This window comes from Mobula hypostoma, chromosome 1 (assembly GCF_963921235.1).
Source record: "Mobula hypostoma chromosome 1, sMobHyp1.1, whole genome shotgun sequence".
In the NCBI taxonomy this organism is placed as follows: Eukaryota; Metazoa; Chordata; class Chondrichthyes; order Myliobatiformes; family Myliobatidae; genus Mobula; species Mobula hypostoma.
In genome coordinates, this window is record NC_086097.1 from 170,892,559 (window position 1) to 170,920,523 (window position 27,965).

A 27,965-nucleotide genomic window follows, 5' to 3' on the forward strand; every position below is an offset into this window, starting at 1 on the left:
CAAATTGCAGCTCTTATTTTTAAATAGAGCTTTGCTTCCAGATTCTCCCACAAGAGGAAACACCTTTCCCACACCCAACCTGTCAAAAGCCCTCTGAACCTGATACAAAACCTCAGAAGGGATCAGCCTCCTAGTAACAGCTAAAGCAGAAGTAACAAATTAGGGCAGCACAGTGTGTCTGAGGTACTGTAGAGCTGCTGCCTTGCAGTTCCAGACACCAGGAATTGATCCTGACCTCTAATGTTGTCTGAGAGGAATTTGCTTATCCTACCTTTGACACTGCCAGCTTCCAGGTGCTCTGGTTTCCTCCCAAATACACGTGAGTCAGAAAGTTAGCTGCTATGTTGAGTATCCTTTAGTGTAGGTGAGTAGGAGGGAAGTTAAGGTGAAGTTAGAGAAAGAGACATTGGGTGGGGGAGGGAGGAGAGAGGAGGGAGTGAGAGGGGTAGAAGTTATGGGCAGAGGAAGGAGAAGAGAGAGTGGGGAAAGGGTGAGAGAAGAAGGAGAAAGAAATGGAGAGAAGGAGAGAATGAGAGGGAGGAGGAAAGAAAAAAGGGGAGGAGAGAGAAAGGGAGGAATGGTGAGAAAGGTAAAAGGAGGGAGGGGAGGGGGAGGGAGTGGACAAAATGGCAAGTGGGAAAGAGAAGGGGAGAGAGGGGGAAAGACAGAGGATGGGAGGGGAAAGAGTCTTTGGGAATGGAGAGGCTCAGTGTGAGGAGGGAGAAAACATATGACTGGGAAATAAATAGGGGGAATGGGATTAATAGAATTTCTCTGAGAGCTGGGATAGATTTAATGAAGCAAATAGTCCTCCTTTTAGGAAACATGAAAATAATTAAATAACTATTGGCATGGTCTAAAATCACAAATAAATAATTCATTTGGAATTTTATCCATTTGGTGAGTTGTTAGATCAGCACAAAGAGCAAGTGTAACGCAGATGGATGTGGAGAGAAGCACACTGCAAACACCTTGTGAATGTTTCTGCCATTTAATTATGTGATGGGATTTACACATCAGCACTGATGTGCCTTGTTCCCTGGGTAGTTGCCATTCTCTTAATAAGCCCACATTATGCTGAGTTAATAAATAAACATATGTATAATTTCCAATCATTCGCAGGAACTGGATTTTGAAAAAAAGTCAAGTTACAGCCTGAAGATTGAGGTCACCAATACACATGTCGACTCGCAGTTTGAGGCAATGGGACCCTTCGCCGACACAGCTACAGTGAAGCTCGTGGTTGAAGATGTGGATGAGCCTCCTGAGTTCAGCTCACTGCTGTACAAAATGTCGGTGTCCGAAGCAGCGAGGGTGGGCACGGCCATTGGCACTGTCTCTGCCCATGACCCAGACAAGGCCAACAATCCTGTAAGGTACGTGCGCACAGTTCCTGGGAGGGAGGGACCGGCCCTTTGCTTTCATTCCTCCCTGAAAAATTTGCAAAGGTGCAAAGGTAAGCCCAAAGCTCTCCACAGACAATGGAGCATTCCTCCCAGTCCATGCACTGCAATAGTCAGAACACACCGGTGGTTGTCCACAGCTGTATCACTCCAATTAATGCATAGCAAGATCCTGGAATAATCCAATGTGTTGCTCACTGGATCATCCCCTTCGATGTATGCACAAGCTCTCGGGACACCCCTATGGTTGCCAAGGGAACACTCCCCATCCAATTCACACACAGGAAGTTCCCAGAATACTCCAGTGGATTTATCACTAGGCCATCTCCTCTGATGTATGCACAACGAGCTCTCAGGACAACCTTGTGGTTGCCATGGGAACAATCCCCATCCAATTCACACACAGGAAGTTCCCAGAATACTCCAATTATTTTGCCTACTGGAGTATCCCAGTCAGTTAATGCACAACAAGCTGCCAGAAAGCACCAGTGATTGCCCACTGCTTTAGTGAGGTTGACTGAGGGACACATGGCCCAAATGCTGAGGAAGAACACCCCTACACATCCTTAGAGGACATGGACTCATTCACACTCATCGGCGTGGAGAAAGGGGACAACATGTTAACAAACAGAAGCACCCTCAGCTCTTTAGAGATTTCAATGCTCTGGGAAACTGGTGCAGAAGAGGATTGAGGCCAGCATAGATCAGTCATGATCACATTGCAGAATTGAGATAAGAGGCCCGATGTTTGCGGATCTGCGGCCACAGTCTGGAAGCTGGAGGCCCAGAGGTGGCCTGTGTCTGTTTGCGTGGGAGGCTGGGAAGGGGGTTTGTTTCGCTGTTGTAGCTTGTTGTATGTGTGTTGTTCTGCTAAACATTATGGGCATGCTATGGTGCCCCCAGCACATCCTCAGATTGTGTTGGATGTTACCATAAATGACACATTTCACTGTACATGTGGTCATTAAAAAAATCTAATTAAATAAATTGCAGGGCAGGCTTGAAGGGACAAGCAGTCTCCTCCTGCTCCACGTTTCTGTACTTCTACTTTTAGCAATATCAGTGTTTGGTACACCGCATCTCAGAGACAGGTCCATTGAGGTCAAAGCTAAATGATATCTCCACTGGCAATGCAGTTAATCCACGTCTACGGCAGTTCCATGAGTCATCACCAGCCATTGCTCATGTGAAACATTAGACTAACTGATCTACCAATGACTGCCTGAACACCTGTATCAGGTTCATAGAAACACAGAAACATAGAAACATAGAAAACCTACAGCCTAATACAGGCCCTTCAGCCCACAAAGCTGTGTCGGTTCAGCTTTCACTAATTGTACAAGTCGGATCTTGTTCACTATCTGATCCACGGTGATTAGTGCTACAGCATCACAGCTCCAGGGACCTGTGTTTTATTCTGACACGGTTTGCTATTTGTGCAGAGATTTCCTTAGAGTCATCCAGTTGTATACTCCATGGTCCATGGTCCTCTCCTAATAGATTCCTTCATCTTCAGCCCTTTACCTCTTTCATCTATCCCCTCCGAGCTTCTTGCTTCCTCCTCTCACCCTCTCGTTCAAACATCCTCCTCCATCATACCCCCTCCCCCACTCACCCACCTTCCTCCTCACTTGGTCTCACCTATCGCCCGCCTGCTTGCTCTCCTTCCCCTCCCCACACCTCCTTACTCTAACTTCTGTCCCCTTCTTTTCCAGTCCTGATGAAGAGTCTCAGCCCGAAAAGTTGACTGTTTATTCCCCTCCGTAGATGCTGCCTTACCTGCTGAGTTCTTCCAGCATTTTGTGTGTGTGTTTTTTCTAAATTTTCTGTATTTACAGTCTCTCCAGTGCTGTCATTTATTTACATTATGTCTGTAGTCTTCTAAGTCTTGGCAATTTGGGTACTTGTCCAGATACTTATTAAATACTATGGGAGTATCTATCTCCTCCTCCCCTTCAGACAATGCCTTGCAGATCCAATCCACTGTCTATATGAATAAAAACCATCACACCCCCTCTAAACGTCCTCGTTCTCATGCCAACACCCTCTTGTGTCAGACACCTCAACCATGAGTTATAAGGTCATGTAGTATCAAAACATAAGCTTTTCCATGCCAACCAAGATGCCCAACTAAGCCAATCCCACTTGCCATGTTTGACCTGTATCCATCTAAACTCTTCCTATCTGTGTACCTGTTCAAGTATGTTAAGTGTTGTTAATGTAGCTGCCTTAACCACTTCCTCTGGCAGTTTATTCCAAATGTGGACCACCTTCCAAGGAATAAAGATTCTTACTACGGTATCTATCCCTCTCTCAATGTTGATTGGTGCTGGAATACGTGGCAACACCTGCATTCTGCCCCTAACACAACCTCAGATTTTGTTGGCTGTTAATGGAAACACTGCATTTTGTTGTATGTTTCAATGAACATGTGATTAATAAATAAATGTAGATGTAAATCTAAATCTAAATGACTTCCTCCTTCCACTTCCTCTTCTCCAGAGAAAACAAGTCCATCCATTCCATTCCTCCAATGCAGTCAACTTTCTGGGGTATCTCATGTGCACCCTTTCCAGTGCAGTTATATCCTTCCTGTAGCATAATGGCCAGAAGTGCCCTTTATTTTCCTTACCAATGTGTCCTCTCATGATTATGTAGATTTCCTTCAGGTGCTCTAATTTCCTCCCACATCCCAAAGACATGTGGCTTGGTAGCTTCATTGGCCACTGTAAATTGGCATTTGCGCAGGCAGGTGGTAGAACCTGGGGAAAGCTGATCCAAGTGGCATTAATGAGAAAGGATGTTTGAAAGTTGGCATATACTTGATGGGCTGAAGGGTCTCTTTCCCTGCTCTAAGATTCAATAATTCTACCTCCAGTGTACCACTTCAAGAGAGAAATCAATGGGGAAACATAAAGAAAATTAACCACTATGGCCATAAGTTATAAAACTGATGGGGCAGAGAAAAAAAGAGAAATTGAGCAGTGGCCAATACTAATCTAATTGTGTAACCAAGAGTTTTATTTTTATTAAATTTGGACATCATTGTCTGGATCGAAATTTACTGCCCATTCCTAATCAGGCCCCTGAACTGGATGGCTTACTGGGCCATTTCAGAGTGGAGCTAACTGCAAACCACTACAAAACTGACAAGAAAAACTTATTTTATGTGGCAGACACCGAAACAAAATGTTCATAATAACAGCATGCCCAGCTTGTGTGTGATTGTGTGATTAATTACACAAAGTCACGGATTCACCATGTAGAACAAATAGCTGCTTTACTTATTACCACAGCCAAGAGAATAGCCATACTCAGGACTCAAGAGGAAATAGATACAATGTTCATAAAAAGGAAATGACTTATTATGGGGTGACAAAACCATTATTTTTCTGAAGAGTATTTGCATATGATAGAAGTTTATAAAATTATGAGATGCTTTGGAAAGGATACAGAGATACAGGAGAGGTTTACCAAGATGCTGCCTGTATTAGAGGGTGCAAGTACAAGAAGAGGTTGGTCAATCCTGAGTTGTTTTCCCTGGAGTATCGGGGGTTGAAGGGAGACCTGACAGAGGTTCACAAAATTATGAATGGTACTGTACCTACAGGGTAGCTGATCTGGACCTTTTCTCCAGGATCAAAATGTTGAAAACTAGAGGGGCATAGCTTTAAGGTGAAAAAGGGAAAGTTAAGACGAGCTGTGCTGGGTAAGTTTTTTTATGCAGAGAGTGGTGGCGTGCTCTACTAGGGGTGTTAGTTTAAGCAGATATGATAGTGACATTAAAGGGGCTTTTAGGTAGATACAGGACTCTAAGGGGATGGGGGTTGGTTATGGGATTATGTGCAAGTAGAAGGGATGAGTCTAATTTGGCGTCATATTTATCACAACATCATGTACAGAAGGGTCTGTTCCTGTGCTCTAAGACCATATGATATAGGAGCAGAATTAGCCCATTCAGCCCATCAAGTGCTGTTCTATGCTCTATGAGTTTATGCTACAATCAGTCGATGTATAGTCATGATCAGCTGCATTATCCCTTTCACTTCAAATTCATTCGCATAGTTACTCCTTCGCCCTCCACTCCAAAAATGATTTCAGTGGGATATTATAATATCACCACTCTTCAGATTATAATCCAAATATTCCCCTCTACTGCTCCCTTTTAAGCTGAACCAACAAGGCTTATTGCTTGGACTAAGGACCCAAGGAGTAATTATATGTGGCCGATTCACTCTACATAAAGGTCATTTGATGGCACCTCCAACAAAAGTTGGCAATCCAGTCTACACCCAAAACCCGATCGTAGATACCTCTGTATGGATGGAATGACTGCATGCTGTTTAGTAAGCCAAAGGGATTTGAATAAACTGAAACACGTATATGATCCAAGACTAATAGTCCTTTCTTGAATTTTTTTTCATCTAGGTACTCCATAGATCGCAACACAGACTTGGAAAGATACTTTAACATTGATGCTAACACAGGAGTTATTACCATTGCTAAACCACTGGACAGGGAGACCAATGAGGAACACAATATCACAGTGTTGGCGATGGAGAGTCGTAAGTGTTTTCAAGAAATTCTTTAAGAAGAGGAAGTCTTGTGATCCCAGCTTTAATAGTGATAGGATGTCTCAAAGAGCTTTGCAGCTAACCATATAGATTTTAAGGGACAATTTAAAATTGTATACTAAGTGTGTGAGGGAGAAAGCAAGACTGGGGGATTTAGGATTTAAGGATTAATTATACCACTGGAATTCCATTTTCATTCTGGTGGCCCTCTTATCCCTTCTCTTACCCTCCTTCCCTCATGACCTTCCCATCACCTCCCTCTGGTCTGCACCTCCTTCCCTTTATTCCATGGTCTATCATCTTCCGCTATCAGATTCCTCGCTCTTCAGCCCTTTTACCTCTTTCACCTATCCTCTCCCAGCTTCTCACATTATTCCCCCCCTTCCACTTGCCCACCTTCCTCCTCACCTGGTCTCACCATCGCTTCCTCTTCCTACAACCCCACCTTCTTACTCTGGCTTCTTCTCCCTTGCTTTCCAGTCTTCAAGAAAGGTCTTGGCCCAAAACATTGACAATTTCTCCCCATAGGCGCTGCTGAGTCCATCCAGCACTTTGTGTATGTTGTTTTTGATTTCTCAGATGGCAAGCTTGTCATTTGAGGAGAGATTATGTTTTAATAGACGAGGCTTTTACACTCCTGAATTTAGAAGAGCAAGACATGATCTCATTGAAACATTCAACATTGTTATAGGGCATGACAGGGAAGTACAAAGTTGATGTTTCCCTTTTCCAGGATATATTGAATCAGGGGTCACTGTCTCAAAATAAAGGAATGGGATGTTTAAGGCAGAGATGAGAAAAGTTGTTCTTTCACCTAGTTAATCTTTGGAATTTTTCTTCCTAAAGTATGAGGCTCAGTTGCTGTGTACACTTAGGGCAGAGTTTGAAAGCATTTTAGATATTGAGTGAATCGGGGCGGGAAGGTGGTGCTGTGGTGCAGAATAGCCTCATGCTTCAAGTCCTTAGGGAGAACACGACTGCTTATCCATGGAACGATGCCGTGGGATATTTCCTGTCTCCCTGAGAAGGGAGAAATGTGGAGTGATTCGTTGCTTCATACTAGTGACAGCACAGTGATACCTCAGTAAGTGTGTACTCAAATCCATGGAGGTAGAGTCATTGAGAGAGTAATAGAGTCATACAGCACAGAAACTGGCTCTTCAGCCCATTCTGTGCGTGCCAACCAAGATGTCTGCAGAGCAAGAACCATTTGTCCCTTGTCTTTCGAAACCTCATGAATACTGTTTATCTGATGCTATGTGCCTGCAATGCTACTGCAAGTGAGCTTTTCATTGCACCTATGCATGAACTTACTTGTGCTTATGACACTAAACTTAACACTGACTTTGAACCTTTTTTACCTGTCCAAGTTGTGGAGTTATAGAGCACAGACTGTTTCTTTAGCTCACTGGCTATGTCCTATTATCAACAGCCCACTTACACTAACCCTACACTATTCCTTTTTAATTCTCCTCAAGTTCCCATCAACTTCTCCTCTCGCCCTCCACCCACCACCCCCAGATACTACCACTCACCTACACATTAGATGCAACTTAAAGTGGTTGTTCTATGGGATGTGGAAGGAAAATTGAGCACCCCACATGGTCAAAGGGAGAACATGCAGATGGCACCACAGGTTGGGATTGAACCTGGGTCTCTGAGCTTAGGGGCCAGCAGCTTCACTGGCTGGGTCAATGAGCCTCCCTACAGCCCACAGTCTCAGACAATTTTCCGCTTTATGAATGGAAAGTACTTTGGTTAATGAACAATGAAGACAAATTTAAGTTCCCAATGCAGCATTTTTATCCAACATGTCAACCACTTCCTCACCCCTCCAGATTCAATTCGACTTCCTAGTCATATACTGTCATGTCAGTCCATGGCCTCCTCCACTACCACAATGATTCCAAACTCAGGTTGGGGGAGCAACACCTCACATATCCTCCAACTTCAAGGCATGAACTTCAATCTCTCTAACTTCCAGGAATTACTCCCCCCTCCCCTCTTCTCTCTTTATCAGTTCTCCATTCTGGTTACCCTCTCACCCTTGCACTTCTCCTCAACTCCCTATGGTTCCCCTCCTCATTGGCATAATTCTATGGTCCACTGTCCTCTCATATTAGATTTCTTCTTCTTCGGCCCTTTACCTCTTCCCTCCATAACCTCCATACTTCTTATTTCATCCTGCCTCAACCACCCCTCCACCTTCCCCCTCACATGGTCTCACCTACCTCCTGCCAGCTTGTACCCTACCCCCACCTTCTTTTCCTGGTTTCTTCACCATCATTTTCAATCCTGATTAAGGTCTTGGCCTGAAACATCATCTGTTAATTCCACTCCGTTGATGTTGCCTGACCCACTGAGTTCCGGCAGGAGATAGTTTATTTCTCCAGATTCCAGCACCTACATTCTCTTGTTTTTAAGGTTTGTTGCAATAACTCACCCTCTTATTCCCAGGGTTGGAGCTGGACAATCTGAGGATTACTTGTGTGAATGTGCCTGCTGCTGACACTGTGACTGCATTGCCACTTTTCACTCCTCACAAAATCCGGCACCTATGACCGAACTTCCTATAGTTTTCCAACAGGAGATATTCTGGAGAAACAAGAGACCACAGATGCTGGAATCTGGGGCAACATATACGATGGTGAATGAACAACAGAGCATAGACAGGGTGAATGCACTTAATCTTTTTCCCAGGGTTGGGGAATCAGGAACTAGAAGGCATAGTTTTAAGGTGAGAGTGGAAAGACTGAATATGTAATTGAGGGTTATTGTTTTTTACACAAAGGATTGTATCTCTGTAAAATCAGTGGCCGGAGGAAGTGGTTGAGGCAGCTGCAGTAATAAGTTTTAGAAGCCGGTTCGACAGGTACATGATTTGGGAAGGTTTACATAGAAGATCGAACAGTACAACACAGAATGGACCCTTCGACCCACAATATTTTGGATGCCATTTCCAGAATCAATCCAACTCTTCCCTCCTATATAGCCCATAACCCTCCCTTTTTTTCATCCATGTGCCTATCTAAGAGTCTCTTAAAAGTCCCTAGTGCATCAGCTCTATCACTACTCCCAGAAGTACATTCCAGCCACATAAATCTCTCTGTGTAAAAAAAAAACTACTTCTGATATCTCCTCTGAACTCTCCTCCACTTAAATGAATGCCATTGCCTCCTGGGAAATGAAGTGTTCACTGGCCACTCTACTTGCGTTTCTTATAACCTTATACATCTCTGTCAAGTCACCTCTCATCCACCCTCACTCCAAAGAGAAAGGCTCAAGCTCACTCAATCTTTCCTTATAAGACATGTTCTCTAATTCAGGCAGCATCCTGGTAAATCTCCTCATCACACTCTCTAATTCTTCCACTCCTTCCTTTGATAAGGCGACCAGAACTGAACGCAATACTCCAAGTGCAGTTTTATAGATCTGCAAGATTACCTTGTGCTCTTGGACTTAATCCCCTCAGTAATGAAGGCCAACACATCATATACATCTTCTTAACTATCCTATCAACTTGCACAGCAACTTTGATCTCAAGATCCCTCTGTTCCTCCACTGCTAAGAATCCTACCATTAACCTTGTACCCTGCCTTCAAATGTGAAACGTAATGGGCCAAATGCTGGCAACTGGGATTAATTTGGATAGGGCATCATGGTTAAGGTGGAGCAGTTATACTGAAGGGCCTGTTTCTGTGCCATACAACTCTGTAAATCAGTGGGTCGAGTAGCCTCCATGGAGGGGAATGAACAATCAATATTTTAGGTTGACATCCTTCATCTAGACTGAAAGATGGAGGCAAAATAGCCTGTATAAAGAGGTGAGGGGAAGTGGTGGAGCAAGAGCTGGCAGGCATTAGTGGATCCAGGTGAGGAGGGGAGAAGGAGAGAGTAGAAATAGCAAAATAGGCTGGTAGGAGATAGGTGATGCTGATGAAGGGCTGCAAGTGGTGGGACCTGATTGGAAGGGAATATGGAGCATGGAACTAGATGAGGGTGACGGGTGAAGGAGTCTGCGGCTGATGTGGGAAATATTCTGACTGAGCCCATGGCAGGCTGGACCAGTTACAGATTCAGTAATTCTATTCATTCTAATCAAGAGGATTATGCAAATTTCCCACAAATTTACACCTTTTTAAAATTAATTGATTTGGATTAAATCATTAACTTAGTTTTTTTAAAAAATGTTTTAATTATTTTCAAATATGTATTTTTTAAATTTTTAACCATGTTTAAATTTTTAATAGTGGGTTTAATTATTACCAGCTTTATTTTATTTTTGATTATTTGTGAATGTTACAGGTTTTTACCAATTATTTTGACTATTCTGTTTGTCATTGCCTCTGGGGCTGTGGCTTAACTTGCTGTCTAAGGATCTTTGGGGCTAGATCTTGCCGTTCATAGTGGGATGACCATCAGTCAGGAGTTAGGGCTTATAGGGAGCAGCCTCATTTAGCGTGATGCTCAATATGGCTATAATAGAAACATAGAAACATAGAAAATAGGTGCGGGAGTAGGCCATTCGGCCTTTCGAGCCTGCACCGCCATTCAGTATGATCATGGCTGATCATCCAACTCAGAACCCTGTACCTGCCTTCTCTCCATACCCCCTGATCTCTTTAGCCACAAGAGCCATATCTAACTCCCTCTTAAATATAGCCAATGAACTGACCTCAACTGTTTGCTGTGGCAGAGAATTCCACAGATTCACAACTCTTTGTGTGAAGAAGTTTTTCCTCATCTCGGTCCTAAAATGCTTCTCCTTTATCCTCAGACTGTGATCCCTCATTCTGGACTTCCCCAACATCGGGAACAATCTTCCTACATCTAGCCTGTCCAATCCCTTTAGAATTTTATACGTTTCAATAAGATCCCCCCTCAATCTTCTAAATTCCAGAGAGTATAAGCCTAGTCGATCCAGTCTTTCATCATATGAAAGTCCTGCCATCCCAGGAATCAATCTGGTGAACCTTCTTTGTACTCCCTCTATGGCAAGAATGTCTTTCCTCAGATTAGGGGACCAAAACTGCACACAGTACTCCAGGTGTGGTCTCACCAAGGCCTTGTACAAGTGCAGTAGTACCTCCCTGCTCCTGTACTTGAATCCTCTTGCTATAAATGCCAGCATACCATTCGCCTTTTTCACTGCCTGCTGTACCTGCATGCCCACTTTCAATGACTGGTGTACAATGACACCCAGGTCTCGTTGCACCTCCCCTTTTCCTAATCGGCCACCATTCAGATGATAATCTGTTTTCCTGTTCTTGCCACCAAAGTGGATAACCTCACATTTATCCACATTAAATTGTATCTGCCATGAATTTGCCCACCCACCTACCCTATCCAAGTCACCCTGCGTCCTCTTAGCATCCTCCTCCTAGCTAACACTGCCACCCAGCTTCGTGTCATCCGCAAACTTGGAGATGCTGCATTTAATTCCCTCGTCTAAGTCATTAATATATATTGTATACAACTGGGGTCCCAGCACTGAGCCTTGCGGTACCCCACTAGTCACTGCCTGCCATTCTGAAAAGGTCCCATTTATTTCCACTCTTTGCTTCCTGTCTGCCAACCAATTCTATATCCACATCAATACCATACCCCCAATAATGCAAATTGAAATATCAGGAATATGTTATAAACCTGTCAATAAAGAAAATAATCGGATGATGTAATCTGCCTCAGCTTCTGAGCTAAGAATTAATGGAAAGTCATATCTGATTACAATTTGTCCAAGCTGATTATCTCCATTTGATCTACTGTGAAGCCCTTTAAACATTTACACAGCGGCAAGAGTGAGATGTGCACTATGGTGCATCGGACACAAATATGCACAGGAATACCTCGATGAAAAAGTTTGAGGAAGAAATGCTAGTTCCAGACCATATAACTGTTTCACAGAACATAGAACATTGAACAATACAGTACAGTACAGGCCCTTCATCCTATAAAGCTGTGCCCACCTTTCAATCTACACTATGACTGTCTTGTCTCCCTTTCTCTTCACCATTTACACCTCGGACTTCAACTACTACACAGAGTCTTGTCATCTTCAGAAGTTTTCGGATGACTCTGCCATAGTCGGATGCATCAGCAAGGGAGATGAGGCTGAGTACAGGGCTACGGTAGGAAACTTTGTCACATGGTGTCAGCAGAATTATCTACAGCTTAGTGTGAGAAAGACTAAGGAGCTGGTGGTAGACCTGAGGACAGCTAAGGTACCGGTGACCCCTGTTTCCATCCAGGGGGTCAGTGTGGACATGGTGGAGGATTACAAGTACCTGGGGATATGAATTGACAATAAACTGGACTGGTCAAAGAACACTGCGGCTGTCTACAAGAAGGATCAGAGCCGTCTCTATTTCCTGAGGAGACTGAGGTCCTTTAACACCTACTGGACGATGCTGAGGATGTTCTACGAGTCTGTGGTGGCCATTGCTATCATGTTTGCTGTTGTGTGCTGGGGCAGCAGGCTGATGGTAGCAGACACCAACAGAATCAACAAACTCATTCGTAAGGCTAGTGATGTTGTGGGGATGGAACTGGACTCTCTGACGGTGGTGTCTGAAAAGAGGGTGCTGTCCAAGTTGCGTGCTATCTTGAACAATGTCTCCCATCCACTACATAATGTACTGGGTGGGCACAGGAGTACATTCAGCCAGAGACTCATTCCACCGAGATGCAACACAGAGCATCATAGGAAGACATTCCTGCCTGTGGCCATCAAACTTTACAACTCTTCCCTTGGAGGGTCAGACACCCTGAGCCAATAGGCTGGTCCTGGACTTATTTCATAATTTACTGGCATAATTTACATATTACTATTTCACTATTTATGGTTTTTATTACTGTTTAATTATTTATGGTGCAACTGTAATGAAAACCAATTTCCCCTGGAATCAATAAAGTATGACTATGACTATGATCAACCTAACCTTCCCCTTCAAGATAGCCCTCCATCTTTCTTTCATCTATTTCAGTTTATTGAAAGCACAATAAGCCATCTTAATGAATTGCTGCATTCCTTCTGCTGAAGATGTTCTGACAGTAATGTTGGGTAGGGTGTTCCAGGAGTTGGATTCAGTGATGATGAAGGAATGACCAAGTCAGGATGGTGTACCACTTGGAAAGGAACCTGCCTGTTGTGTGTCTGCTGCCCTTGCTCTTCTTGGTAGTAGATGCTTTGGTCTTGGGAGGTGCTGAGTAACCGCAGTGTGTTTTGTAGATGGTTCACACTATGTGGAGGGATTGCGTGTTTAGGTTGGTGTATGAGGTGTTCGTTAAGTGGGTGGCTTTGCCTGGGAGAGAGTCGAGTTTCTTGAGAATTGTTGAAGCTGCACTCATCTAAGGTGATGGAGAGTATTCCGTCACACTCCTGACTTTTTGCCTTATAGATTGTGGAATGTCAGATGGTAGGAGGTGAGAAAGCCTGCTTCTTATGTGCTCTTTTAACAGTGCAATGTACGGGGCTCATTCAGTTGCATTTCTGGTCAATGGTATTGGTATTAGTATTGGTTTATTATTGTCACAGGTAGAAAGATACAGAGGAAAGTTTGTTTTGCATATTGTGCATTCAGATCATATTATTACACAGTGCATTGGGGTAGAAAAAGGCGAAACAATAGCAGAATTCAGAATAAAGTATAACACCTACTGAGAAAGTGCAGTGCAAGTAAACAGTAAAGTACAAGATCATCACAAGGTAGATGATCTTGTCGTACTATAGTATATCTTATTGCACTAGTGAACAGTGACTGTGGGGACTCAGCAGTGGTAGTGACATGGAAAGGCAATGATCAATGGTTTGTCTCTTTCTTTTTATGGAGATGTTTCCTGCTTGGCACTTCTGTGGTGTGAATGCCATTTGCCACATATTGGTCCATGTCCGATTGCTATCTATGAACTGCTGCATACAGGCACCCATTACTTTATTTGCTGGAAAATTTATTATATCAGCACATGCTCTTGCAAGTGAGAGACAGCTTCTTGGTTCATGCATAACACTGAACCTATTTGATGCATTGTATACACCACTGGTGATAAATATACACAACAATTTCATAATTAAAGATTAATGATCCCTAAGATATCACTTTGTATATTGACACAACCACACATAATTTTATCATGGGAAAGCTAGGTGCCATTAACATGAAGCAAATTCAAATCAAGGATGTACCATAGTGAGAGGTGAGAAGATTAGGATAACTACAGTGTTGCTTTCCCTGTAATGGGCAAATGCAACACTGCCAATTGCAGTGGCTGTGAACAGAGACACAAGAAATTCTGCAGATGCTGTAAATCCTGAGCAGCACACACAAAATGCTGAAGGAATCCTGTTTTAAGATGCTTGGAAGTAAGTACAGGGGAGATGTCAGGGGTAAATTTATTACGTAGAGTGGTGAGTGCGTGGAATGGGCTGTGGTGGAGGCAGACACAATAGGGTCTTTTAAGAGACTCCCGGATAGGTACATGGAGCTTAGAAAAATAGAGGGCTATAGGTAACCCTAGGTAATTTCCAAAGTAAGTACATGTTCGGCACAGCATTGTGGGCTGAAGGTCCTGTATTGTGCTGTAGTTATTCTATGTTTCTATGAATTCAGCAGGTCAGTCAGGCTGAGACCCATCATGAGGATCAGAGTCCTGACTGAATTTAATTGACCTGAACTCTGACAAATTAGCTCAGCTCAAATGATCTACTGTTCATTTTCCTCAACGAAAGCTGCCTGACCTGCTGGGTTCCTGTAGCATTTTGTGTGTATTGCTGAATGTGTGAACAGGCTAGTTCTGCTGGGAAGAAGCTAGTCAAAGGAGTCGAGTGTGGATTGGAAATATAAATTCAGTGACAATACTTAACGACTGTTTCAGTTAGCTTCTGATAAAATATGAATAGATGTTTAAGGATTCTTACAACAGCATCAAGGTACTGAAGCTTACAACCATATAAGGTTACCCTGTGTAAACCTCAGGCAGAGCCAGTATGATGTATTGGTGAAAGCAGCACTGGGTGATAGAGTAATTCCTGCAGAAGTGGTATCTAATTTAATAAGATTGCTTGGTTGTACAGATATAGAGTCAGAGAGCATGGAGTCAGGTACTTCAGCCTAACTGGTGCATACTGACCAAGTTTCCATCTGAGTTAGTCCCAGCTGACTGTGTTTGGCCCATAGCCCTCTAAATCTGTATACCTGAACAAGTGTGTTTTCAATGTTGTTAATAGCCTCTCATGGTCCCAGAACACTTTCTGCACAACCAGGAAAGCTCACCAATGCCTTTACTTTACGAGGAGGCAGTAGAGAGCTGGCCTTTGCACATCTATACTCACATCACTCTACAGATGTGCAGTAGAGAGCATCCTAACAAGCGGCATCTGTGCATAGTGTGGAAACTGCACCGCGGCGAGCAGGAGGGCTCTACATATGGTTGTCAAAACTGCCCAGTGCACCACTGGCACTAGCCTATCTACCACCAAGGACAGATAAACAGAAAGATGCTAGAAAAGGGCCTGTAACATCATGAAGGATCCCACTCACCCTACATATGGACCGCTTGACCCACTTCTATCAGGAAGGAGGCCACATAATATCCACACCAGGACCAGCAGACTTAAAAACAGTTATTTTTCCCGAGGATTAAGGCTGATGAACACCTCCACCCAGTAACCTACCCCTCCACACCTCTTCCTCTATCACTGCTTTATCACTTCCTGTCAGTCACCTTAAGTACGGATACTCCAGTGCCTGGTGTCACTTTATAAACATACCATCAATCTATGTATATAAGTTACCTTACGCATTTCTAAGTATTTATTGTGTTTTTTATATTATTATTGAATTCTTTATCTTATTGTGTTATTTTTGGGCTGCATCAGAGCCAGAGTAACAATTATTTCATTCTTCTTTAAATTGTGTACTGGAAATGACATTAAAAAATCTTGAATCTTGAATCTTGTACTTGCCTCAACCACTTTCTGTGGCAGCTTGTTCCATACACTGAACACTCCCTGTGGTGGCTCAAGGATTTCTATTAGATCTCTCCCCTCTCACCCTGAACCTATGTCCTCTAGTTCTCTAGTTTACCCCTCAGTCTCCAACACTCCAATGAATAAAGTGCCAAACGGCTCAAGCTCTCTCTGTAACACAGTCCCTCGAGTCCTGGTGACATTCTCTTAAATCTCCTCTGCACTCTTTTCAGTCTTATGTCATTTTTCCTATGGCAATATTACATAAAGTTACATATTCCAACTGTGATGTGACCAATGTCTTGGATAACTGCAACGTACCATTCTAACTTTGATACTTCATGCCGTACTGATGAAGATCAGTATGCTAAAATCCTTCTTTTCCACCTTTTCTACCTGTGATGCCACCTTTAGGGAACCAACTACTTGCATTTATAAGTCCCTCTATGTTATAAAATTCTCTTTTAACAGAGCAGTAGATGATGAATTTTGCACCCTGCTCTGATCTCAAGGTTTCATTCAATCATTCAGGTGCCTTGCCGTTCAGCGTGGGCGATCATGTCTCTCCATCCATCACGGTCCCTGACCCTCCGAATTGTAGTTGTTGCCTCCCCTGTTTCTAACCATGATGTTATTCCATCTATCATTTTCATTCTCTGTCTGCCTCTGCTTCTTTTTCCTTCCAGCTTCCCAGTTGTAACTAAATGTTCTAATGTCTCTCTTCGCATGATGTGTCCAAGGAATTTTCATTGCTGTTTTCTGATTTTTTTAAGTAATGTACGTTTTGTTTTCCTTCTCTGTAGAACTTCTTCGTGGTTATCCTGTCCGTATATGATATGCATAGTATTCTTCTGAGGAGCCACATCTCTGATGCGTTGATTCTTTTTTCCATTGCATTTGTGATGGTCCATGACTCGCAGCCATACATCAATATAGGAAGAATGTAGCAGCTGAGAGTTCTAAGGCGGATGTCAATTGCTATTTTCTTGTTCGTTAGGATGTTTCTCATTTCTGTAAATGCTGTTCTTGCCATTGCTATTCTTGCTTTTATGTCTGTTTCGCATTTGCCATCAGATGTTACCCATGATCCAAGGTACTTGAAGTTGTGAACTTGCTTCAGGATTTCATTTCCCAATACAATCCTACAGTTTGGGATATCAGGTTTAGTTGATAGTACCATTACCTCAGTTTTCTTTTTGTTTAAGGAGTCGGTGCTGTGCAATTGCTCAGCAAAAGGAGGAGTCAGGCGCTCCTTCTGTCCGATAGCCTACAGGTCACCCTTGGGCAAGGTGTAGTACCTGTTTAGCCTCCCAATCAGGGTCACGTGAAGCCATGATTTGCAGGTGATGGATGGTTTTACAAGCAGATGCTACAATTGGAATTTATGGTTGTAAAACTAAAAACGCTGGGCAGAGGAATCTGCTGATCAATGGCCAGGTTTACCCGTCCAGTATGGATGCTGCAACTGAAGAAGGCAACTGGAAACCACTTCAATATTCCCCCCTTGTACAATCATGAACTCAAATCAACTATGGTCTCAAGGTTTATTTGTAGTAATAATCTTCAGTTGACCTCTGTCCCCCACTTGAACTCAGCACATTGTCAAAGGACAGTGAGAATCACAATCAGAATCAGGTTTAACATAGTGCACGTCATGAAATGTATTACTGTCTGACAGCAGTACCATGCTCAACAAAAACAATTGCTGTAAGTTACAATAATTAGTAAATAAATAATGTGAAAGGGGAATACTGAGGTAACATGCATAGATTCATGGACTGGTCAAAAATCTGATGGTAGAGAGGAAGAAGCTGTTCCTAGTCTGTACCTCCTCCTGGGCAGTAATGAGAATAGAGCATGTCCCGAGTAGTGATGAGTGCCATCTTCCTGAGGCACCACCTTTAGAAGAGATTCTCAGTGGTGGGGAGGGCCACACCTATGATGGGCCTGGCGGTGTCAACAATCTCTGCAGCCTCTTTCAAACCTCTGTATTGAAGCCTCCATACAGATGGTGATGCAACCAATCACAATGTTGTGCACAGAATATCTGCAGAAATTTGCTGGAGTCTTTGGTGACATACCAAATCTCCTAGCTCCTAATGACGTATAACTGTGCTGTGCTTTCTTCATGATCTCATTTGTGTGGTGGGCCCAGGATAGATCCTGTGAGTTGTTGCCCAGGAACCTGAAGCTGCTCACTAATTCCACTTAGGATCCCTCAGTGAGGTCATGTGTGTGTTCTCCTGACCCCCCCCTCCTGAAGATCACCAGCTATTCCCTGGTCTTGCTGATCTGAGTGCAACGATGTTGTTGCACACTCCTCAGCCAGCCAGTCTACCTTGCTCCCATTTGCCTCTTCATTGCCATCTTCAATCAACACTACTTGGTAATTAACTTTCACCATAAGGTTAAACGTTAGGACAGGTAGCCATCATTTAAACTATTCCTAGCAGCAATGTGGCGAGGGATCCAGAAATGAGTGTGCAGAGTGGGTAATTATGTATACTGACCATGGAGAAAGAAGATATGTAAAGACAGTAATACTTCACTGATGAAGTATTTGGAAGAGGTCATTAACACAGTTGAGTGAGAGGGAAGCTGATACGCTTTCTGCAAAAAAAAACAATATCAGGGAGATGTACGAGGCATTTTTGTTAACTGAGAATGGTAGGTTCTGTAGTTGTGGCAAGGGATGCAATAGCAACTTTTAAGAAGAGACTATTATAGAGGAACGTAAACATGCAGGGAACTTAGGGATATGAAGAATTAATTTACACATACAATATGTTGGGGGAACTCAGCAGTTTAGGCAGCATCAATGGAGGGAAGTAAACGGTAGGCATTTTGGGGCGAGACCCCCTATAGATGCTGCCTGACCTGCTGAGTTCCTCCAGCATTTCGTGCATGTTGATTGAGATTTCCAGTGTCTGCAGAATTTCTTGTGTCAGGGATTAATTTAATTTGGCATCGTGTTCAGCACAGACATTGTGGGTAGAATGGCTTGTTCCTATGCTCTAGTGTTCTATGTTTTATGCTTTGGTGGATGTCAAAATTAACCAGTAGTGGACCAGTCTAAGATTGGAATATTATCTGGACTAAAGCAGAGAGAAGTTACAAGAACATGTAGGCCAGGGTATAAAGAATAGGAATTGGCTATTCAGCCCCTCAAACCTACTCTGCCATTCATAAGACCATGACTAATCTTTGATCTCAGCACCACAGATCCTACAATATATCCCTTGAGTCCCTGTTGCAGAAAGGGGAACAGAGATTTGGTACATCCAGTGGGGAACTGGAATTGCTTTACTATTGTCATAGGCACTAAGCTTGTCTTGCATACAGTTCATGCACATCAGATCATTATACAGTTCATTAAGGTAGCACAAGATAATGGAATAACAGAGTCCAGAATGAAGTGTAACAACTACAGAGAAAGTACAGTGCAGGTAAACATTAAAGTGCAAGGTGATAATGAGGTAGATTATTAAGTTAAGAGTTCATTTTATTACACTAATGAACCATAAAGCCTTAAAACAGTGAGGAAGAACTGCCATTGAGCCTGGTGGTATATACTTTCAGTATTTCAGTCTTCTGCCTGATGGCGGTTGAGGTCTTTGATTATGCTGACTGCTTCACCAAGACATCAAAATGTCTAGACAGTCCATGTAAGGGATATTGGTTCCCATGATGTGCTGAGCTGTGTCCACAACTCTGTAGTTTCTTGTGGACATGTGCAGAGCAGTTGTCATAACCAGCCATAATGGATCTGTTAAGATGGTGAATGAACAAAAATTAGTGAGAACTGATGAGGACAGAACAAATCTCTTTAGCCTCCTGAGGAATTAAAGGCATTGGCAGATTTTTTTGGGAGTGGAATCAATGTGGTTAGACCAGGACAGGCTATTGGGAAGAGTCACAACTGAGATACACCAAATGTATTGGAAACACTGGAAGTCATAAAGAGCTGATGTTACACCCAAACTCCTTACTGTACCCCTGGGTGTAAAATGTCCCCTGAACCAGCAAAGTGGAAGGGATCACTGATCATAATCAATTATTGACAGAAGCACAGTAATGGGTTCCTGGAATAACTGAGTTAAACCAACTTTGAGCTAAAAATACTGTATGCTCAAGTAATTGCTCTTGTTGGAAGAGCAGTCTGGCCTGTAATTTCATTTGAGTGTGGCCCCAGGGTGTATCTACCAAGGATAGCACAACAAACTGAATTTGAAGTCATTTAAGTGGAATTTAAAGTAATTTCAACTAATTGCAGCCACGTTAGAGGAATGATGAATGAGCTTCAGCTGGCAGTGGTCGATGTGGCTGCAGATATTGAAGGCAGGTTAGTGTGCTTATGATTGCTGTATAACTATGACTCTGGGTGAAACTAGATGAGTGACCCAGCTTGTGGGCAGGGGTTACTCTGAGAAGGCCGGCATTAATGTCAGTGCAAAAGTGCTCCAGTTACTGGCCCAGGCTACCCTGAGAACACCTCCCTAACCTAAAACGTGTGCCACGAAGGTCGATAAGGCAGAGGGTGCATGAGAGCACCACCACCTGAATGTTCTCCTCAGAATCATGCATGGAAAGATAGCACCGGTGTTTCATTGAGAATTGGAAATGGTTTATCATTGCAACATGCTCTGAAATACAGTGAAAATCTTGTCCTGCGTACTGTTTATACAGATCAGATCATTGCACAGTGTATTTAGGTAGTACAAGGAACGAAAATAACAGAATTCAGCTAGTGAAAGTGTGGGGCAGGTAGACAATAAGGTGCTAGATCATAACAAGGTAGATTGCAAGGTCAAGAGCCCATCTTATTCGCCCATCTCTGCTCCCCAACATGGCTTTAGCAGTATCGTCATCAGAAGGACTGAAGCAGCACAAAAGGCAGCTCACCATTTTCTCGAGGGCGATTACGAACAGGCAATAAATGCGGCCCTTAGCAGCAAAGTCCAGAGGCTCAAATGCATAACAAATAAGTAAAGATTTCAGGAACCCTTGTTTAAAAGGGTTACAGGCTAGACTTATACTTCTTGTGCTGCCAAGTCAGGTTATTGGTAGGTCTATTGTTGTCATATGTGCAGTGAAAGCTTTGTTTTACAGATCATCCATGCAGATCATCTTGCAACTTGTGTGCTTCGATGTAGCACAAGGGAAAAACAATAACGGAATATGGGATATGGTGTTACAGAGAAAGTGCCATGCAAATTAGAAGAAAAAAAGATAACAGTGAGACCTGGATGACTAATAACTACCCATTTATTCTAATCCAGCATTAATCCTATTTTTTATTCCCCCCACATTCTCTTCAGCTCCCTCAGATTCTACCACTTAGCTGCATGCCCTTGGGATGTGGGAGAGAAAGCCAGCACAGAGAGAAAATCTTCATGGTTAGAATCAGAATCAGGTTTATTATCGCCGACATTTGTTAACTTAGCAGCAGCAGTTCAATGCATAATCTAGCAGAGAGAGAAAAAAATAATAAATTAAATAAAAATAATAATAAATAAACATGTAAATCAATTACATATATTGAATAGATTTTTAAAAAAACATGCAAAAACAGAAATACTGTATATTTAAAAAAAATTGAGGTAGTGTCCAAAGATTCAATGTCCATTTAGGAATAGGATGGCAGAGGGGAAGAAGCTGTACCTGAATCGCTGAGTGTGTGTCTTCAGGTTTCTGTACCTCCTACCTGATGGTAACAGTGAGAAAAGGGCATGCCCTGGGTGCTGGATGTCCTTAATAATGGACGCTGCCTTTCTGAGACACCGCTCCCTGAAGATGTCCTGGGTACTTTGTAAGTTAGTGCCCAAGATGGAGCTGACTAGATTTACAACCTTCTGCAGCTTCTTTCGGTCTTGTGCAATTAGCCCCTCCATACCAGACAGTGATGCATTCTGTCAGAATGCTCTCCATGGTACAACTATAGAAGTTTTTGAGTGTATTTATTGACATGCCGAATCTCTTCAAACTCCAAATAAAGTATAGCTGCTGTCTTGCCTTCTTTATAACTACATCGATATGTTGGGACCAGGTTAGATCCTCAGAGATCTTGACTCCCAGGAACTTGAAACTGCTCACTCTCTTCAATTCTGATCCCTCTATGAGGATTGGCATGTGCTCCTTCGTCTTACCCTTCCTGAAGTCCACAATCAGCTCTTTTGTGTTACTGACGTTGAGTGCCAGGTTGTTGCTGCAACACCACTCCACTAGTTGGCATATCTCACTCCTGTACGCCCTATCGTCACCACCTGAGATTCTACCAACAATGGTTGTCTCATCAGCAAATTTGTAGATGGTATTTGAGCTATGCCTAGCCACACAGTCATGTGCATATAGAGAGTAGAGCAGTGGGCTAAGCAAACACCCCTGAGGTGCGCCAGTGTTGAATTTGTCAGCGAAGAGGATATGTTATCACCAATCCGCACAGATTGTGGTCTTCCGGTTTGGAAGTCAAGGATCCAATTACACAAGGAGGTACAGAGGCCTAGATTCTGCAACTTCTCAATCAGGATTGTGGGAATGATGGTATTAAATGCTGAGCTATAGTTGTTGAACAGTCCTGACGTGTTGTCCAAGTGGTCTAAAGCTGTGTGGAGAGCCATTGAGATTGTCTCTGCCATTGACCTATTGTGGCAATAGGCAAATTGCAATAGGTCCAGGTCCTTGCTGAAGCAGGTGTTCGGTCTAGTCATGAACAAACTCTCAAAGCATTTAATCACTGTCGATGTGAGTGCTACCGGGCGATAGTCATGCAGACCCTACCAGAGTTGCCATGCATCTGATGTCACCTACAACCCTGTTTGAAATTGTCTCCTCACCCTTGAAATAACCCTCTGAAAATCATATCTGGTTTTCTGGTACAGGCCTGGGTTGCCAGATTTGAATGTCACAGATCTAGCCTTCAGAAGACGACATACCTCCTGGTTCATCCATGGCTTTTGGTTTGGGAATGTACAGTAAGTCTTTGTGGCAGACACACATCCACACAGGTTTTAAAGAAGTCAGTATGCAGCATACTCATCCAGGTTTGAAGATGAATCCCTGAATACAGTTCAGTCCACAGATTCAAAGCAGTCCTGTAGGCACTCCTGTACTTCCCTTGTCCATACCTTCTTGGTCCTCACTGCTGGTGCCGCAGTCTTCAGTCTTTGCCTGTACTCAGGGAGTAAAAGTACAGCCAGGTGATTGGACTTCCCGTAGTGAAGGCATGGAAAAGCACGATAGGCATTCTTGATGGTGGTGTAGCAATGGTCCAGTGTGTTATTTCCTCTGGTATTGCAAGTGATCTGTTGATGGTAATTGCTTAGTGATTTTTTTTCTGACTGGCCTGGTTAAAATCTCCCAAAACGATGGTGAAGGTGTTAGGGTGCGCTGTTTCGTGCATGTTGACCCCATTGCTCAAGTCACTTAAAGCCTGTTTGACATTGGCCTGAGGTGGAATGTAAACTGCTACCAAAATGACCCCAGAGAACTACCGTGGTAGGTAAAGAGGACGGCACTTTACTGCTAGATATTCCAGGTCTGGTGAGCAGAATTGGGACAGCACTGATATATTTGTGCACCAAGAAGAGTTGATCATGAGGCATATTCCTCCACCTCTGCTTTTGAGAGACTCTATAGATCTATCCTGACGGTGTATAGTAAACCTGTCGATCTGAATCGTTGCATCCGGTATGGAAGGGGTTAACCAGGATTCCATTAAACACAGGACACACGCGGTCCTAATGTCCCTCTAATTCAGCACCCTAGCTTTAAGATCATCGATTTTATCCACCAAATACTGCACATTCGCCAGTAAGATCATTGGTATAGGGAGTTTAAAACCCCATTTCCTTAAACACACTTGTAATCCCGATCTACACGCGCCTCCTCCAAAGTGTCCTCTGGGGGCACTTCCCACCACAATTAGTGTTTTTTCCCATTGGCTTTAAGCAGCGATAATTCATTTAAACGCATTAAGACATCTTTGTTAACTGTACTGACCTTGGAAGCAGTTGTGCTTTTTAGCTGTCTCAGGCTGAAATGGGAATATTTAATTGTATCGATTGAGAGTACTGCTGCTACTCGAGTCGTGCCTAGGCGCCCCGGAGAATGTGCAAGCTGCACATTGAGAGCACTGGAGTTCAGGATTGAACTAGTGAGAATGCTTTTTGTAAGCTTTTCACTATCCGGGCGCAAGAGATCTACAAGCTCCTTGTCATTGCCTAGTGAAATGCCCGGAGAACAGCCTTGAATCAATTCAAGAAACAACAGAAAATCTGTGATATTGTATGTTGTGTTGAATTATTGTTATGCTGACATTCTTTAAAATCAGAGTTGTCCACAGCTCTGCGCATATGTTCTTACTTTTTTAATGATTTTCTATAATTTATTGTAATATTTTAGAGTTCTGCTTCTTTTTGAACATTTGGCCTTTACAGCTGTAACAGAGATGAAAGCTTATTGAACACTTGGTGTTCTCAGCTGTAAATGATATTAGTGCTTTCATCTCTGAGGCAGGTAGTCCTGAGTTCAATTCTTATTCCAGGCACTTGCTCAGATAGAATCAGGATAACATGCAGAAGTGAGGGAGTCAAGCACTGTCAGAAGTCTTTTGGATGAGATGTTAAGCCTATGCTCTATTTTATCTCTCAGTTGTATGCAAAGGGTCGCATAGCACTTGTTTGAGGAAGTTCTCCTCAATATCCCCGCCAACATTTATCCCTCACAAATTATCCTGGTATTATCAAATAGGTTTTGTGGGAGTTTATTGAGCGTAATCTGCCTGGCATATTTCTTACAACACAACAGACTGGCCTGTACATGAAGACATCCTCCAAGCTGATATAAAAACTGTGTTGATTTAAAAACAACGTAATGGTATTGGTTTATGATTGTCACACGTACCAAGACACAGTAAAATAAGCTTTGTTTGACACACAATCCATACAGATCATTTCAAAACATCAGTACATCAAGGTAGTACAAGGGAAAAGCAGTATGAGGATGCAGGATATGGTGTGGCAGTTATAGAGAAAATGTCGTGTAAATAGACCAGAAGGTGCCACAGCCACAACAAAGTAAGTTGTAAGATCACGAATTTATCTTCATCATGCAAGAGTCTTATAACAGCAGGTGAGCAGCTGTCTTTGAGCCTAGTGTAATGAGTTTTCAAGATTCAGTATCTTCCCTGATGGAAGTAGGGTGAAGAGAACATGTCTGAGCTGGGTGGGGTTTCCGATGACGTTAGCTGCTCTTTTGAGGCAATAGGAAGTGTAGACAGAGTCCATGGAGGGGTAGCTGATTTTCTTAATAGACTGGGCTGCATTCACAATTTTCTGCACTTCCCTGTGGTCTTGGGCAGACTAGTTGCCATACCAAGCAGTGACACTCCCAGACACTAATCTTTCCTTGTCCTTTGAACAGAGAATCCTGCACAAGTTGGAAGGGGATCGGTTCACATTAGCTTGGTGGATGTCAATGACAACGTCCCTGAATTTCCAATGGAGTACGAAACATTTGTTTGTGAAAATACCAACCATGGCAAGGTAAGGAAATTCATTCCCAATCATATAATATTCTTTGGCAGAAGAAGCTGATCTGGCTTTCCCCATTTCTGATCTCTCCTCCCTATAATCAGCTGATGTAGAGGACCAGCCTTGCTGATTAAATCTCATCCTCAACAATGCAGCGGTAAAAGCTATAATAGTTTTCCTATGTAGCGGTTCTTAAACATATTATACAAGAACATTTAGAGACAATTCTTTAAAAGCTATTACCATAGAGTAAATAACTAAGTAATAAATCCATAAAAAATAAAGACTAACAATAGCTTAAAACACAAATAATAACATAGAATAAAATAATAAATAATAAAGTACCTGTTTTTTCTCTTTCCATGCTCATCGAATGGTCTACAATACTTGCTGAATATTTGAAGTGTTGTGCTCAGTTTTGTTTACCCTGCTATCAGATAGATGCCATTAAGCTGGAAAGAGTGTGGAAGAGATTTACAAGGTTGTTGTGAGGACTCTAGGAAGTTATGAAGAGTCGTTGAGCAGGCTGGGACTTTATTCGTTTATTAGAGAATATGGAGTGATCTGAGAGAGTGTCTGAAATCATAAGGGGCATAAATAGTGTAAATGCATATAATCTCTTCCCTGGGATTGGTGAATCGAGATCTGGAGGGCATAGGCTTACTGTAAGTTAAGAGGTGAGAAGTAATAGGAAGCTGAGGACTGGAGGGAGGTTAGTGTATGGAATGAACTGCCGGAGCAAGTGGTTGAGGCAGGTACATTAACAACATTTAAAAGGCACTTGAATAGGAATAGTTAAAGGCATATGAGCCAAATGCATGCAAATGGAAATAGATTGAACAGGAACCTTGGTCAGCATGGACCATTTTGGCCAAAAGGCCTTTTTCTCTGCCGTACGGCTTTATGGCTGTAGTGGGATCCGAGAGGTGATCTCTCTGAGCAGTGCTGTGGAGCTGCAGCAGGGCTGTGCTTCATTGCCCATGAGACTATCACCTGCCCAATCTGCTTCAAGGTATTTATGGAATGTGATTACAGTTTACACAGGCTGTGGTTTGATCCATTGAAATCGGTGCCGTCTTAACCCTCTCTGCTGAAGTCTCATCTCTGAGTCACTCCTCCGTTAGTTCACGTCCTCTGCTAGTCCCTAAACACAAAGTTCTCTGGGAAGAGCCTCTAGATTCCCATTATCCTGCCTCCTGCAACACCCATTCTCAGAGTGCCTTAGAATTTTAGATTCTATCCTTTCTGTTACAGTCTCCTCCCACCAGAAGAAATAATTTCTGTGGATCAACTTGACACAACTGTAGGAACAAGGGGAAAGAATAGAACAATTGGCCCTTTAAGCTTCCAATTGTGTCAGTGTCCAAAAATGTACGGAGCACCACAGCCCTTGAATCCCTTATTTTCTATTCATTTTACAAGACAAGGGCATTGCTGATAACCTATCATCTTGCACACCTCCACTATATCACCTTTTAATCACTGGCTTCTTGGAAGCAAGCTGTCCTCATAGTTTTACACTATAATATTTTCAAACTTCTGCAGTTAGTCTACTGGACAAATCAACCTCCTTCCCAATTGGTTTTATAATTAAATACTTTCCAGTTGAAACATATCTACTCAATTTATTTCATGGTAAGGAGGGGCAGAAAGCTATACAGCACAGAAGATAGGACCTTCAACCCAACTAGTCCATGCCAACCAAGTTCCTACCTGAGCAAATCCCATTTGCCTGCATTCTGCCCAAATCCCTCTCAACCTTTCCTATTCATGTACCTGTTTAAATGTCTTCTAAATCTTGTAATGTACCCACCCCTACAACTTTCTCTGGCAGCCTGTTCAATATAACAACCATCCTCCCTCTGTCTGAGAAACTTGCTCCTCAGATCCCCTTTAAATCTTTCCTTTCTCACTTTAATTTTACGCCATTGAGAAAAAGACTGTAAAAATAAATTTTGTCTATGCCCCTTATGATTTCATAAACTTGTATGGGGTCACCCCTCAGCCACCTTCACTCCAGGGAAAACAATGCTAGCCTTTCCAGACTTTCCTTATATATTTCAACTCCTCCAGTCCCAGAAATATCCTTTGAAATCTTGTCTTCATTGACTCATTATCAGGAAGAGTGTCTCAGTGATGGCACCAGCATTGGCTGAATCAGAAGTGTGTGTGCAAAACTCACACAGTTCCCCAAAAAATAAGGCAGAAAGGTTTCCATGATCTGTGCTTTTGTCTGCAGTCAATATGTGGGGCAGTGGAAAAACACTGCAGCTTTCAATCCTTGTCATTCAATGATTGCTGGATCCTTTACTGCTTCGCAAGATCACAAGGAGGTATAATTAGATTAAATCATAGGGCTCTGTGGATATGATAGTAATTTAAATTAAGGAATATTCGTTTGAAGCAAATTAAAAATTAACTTGCCAAGTGAAAGATGAACTTGCAGCTTTAAAAGAAATCAGGAAGCTTTTATTTGCTGTGATCGCAATTAGAA

General features: G+C 42.7%; 1 protein-coding gene across 2 annotated transcripts in view; it reads left to right on the forward strand.

Moving 5' to 3' along the window:
• LOC134342600 (cadherin-7-like) overlaps positions 1–27,965 on the forward strand; it is a 232,820-nt gene that overhangs the window by 178,582 nt on the left and 26,273 nt on the right. For both annotated transcript variants that reach the window (XM_063040931.1, XM_063040923.1), the window contains 3 exons: positions 1,123–1,376; positions 5,832–5,968; positions 25,362–25,483. In XM_063040931.1, the coding sequence (XP_062897001.1) occupies positions 1,123–1,376; positions 5,832–5,968; positions 25,362–25,483 (513 nt within the window). The remainder of the gene's footprint in view (positions 1–1,122; positions 1,377–5,831; positions 5,969–25,361; positions 25,484–27,965) is intronic.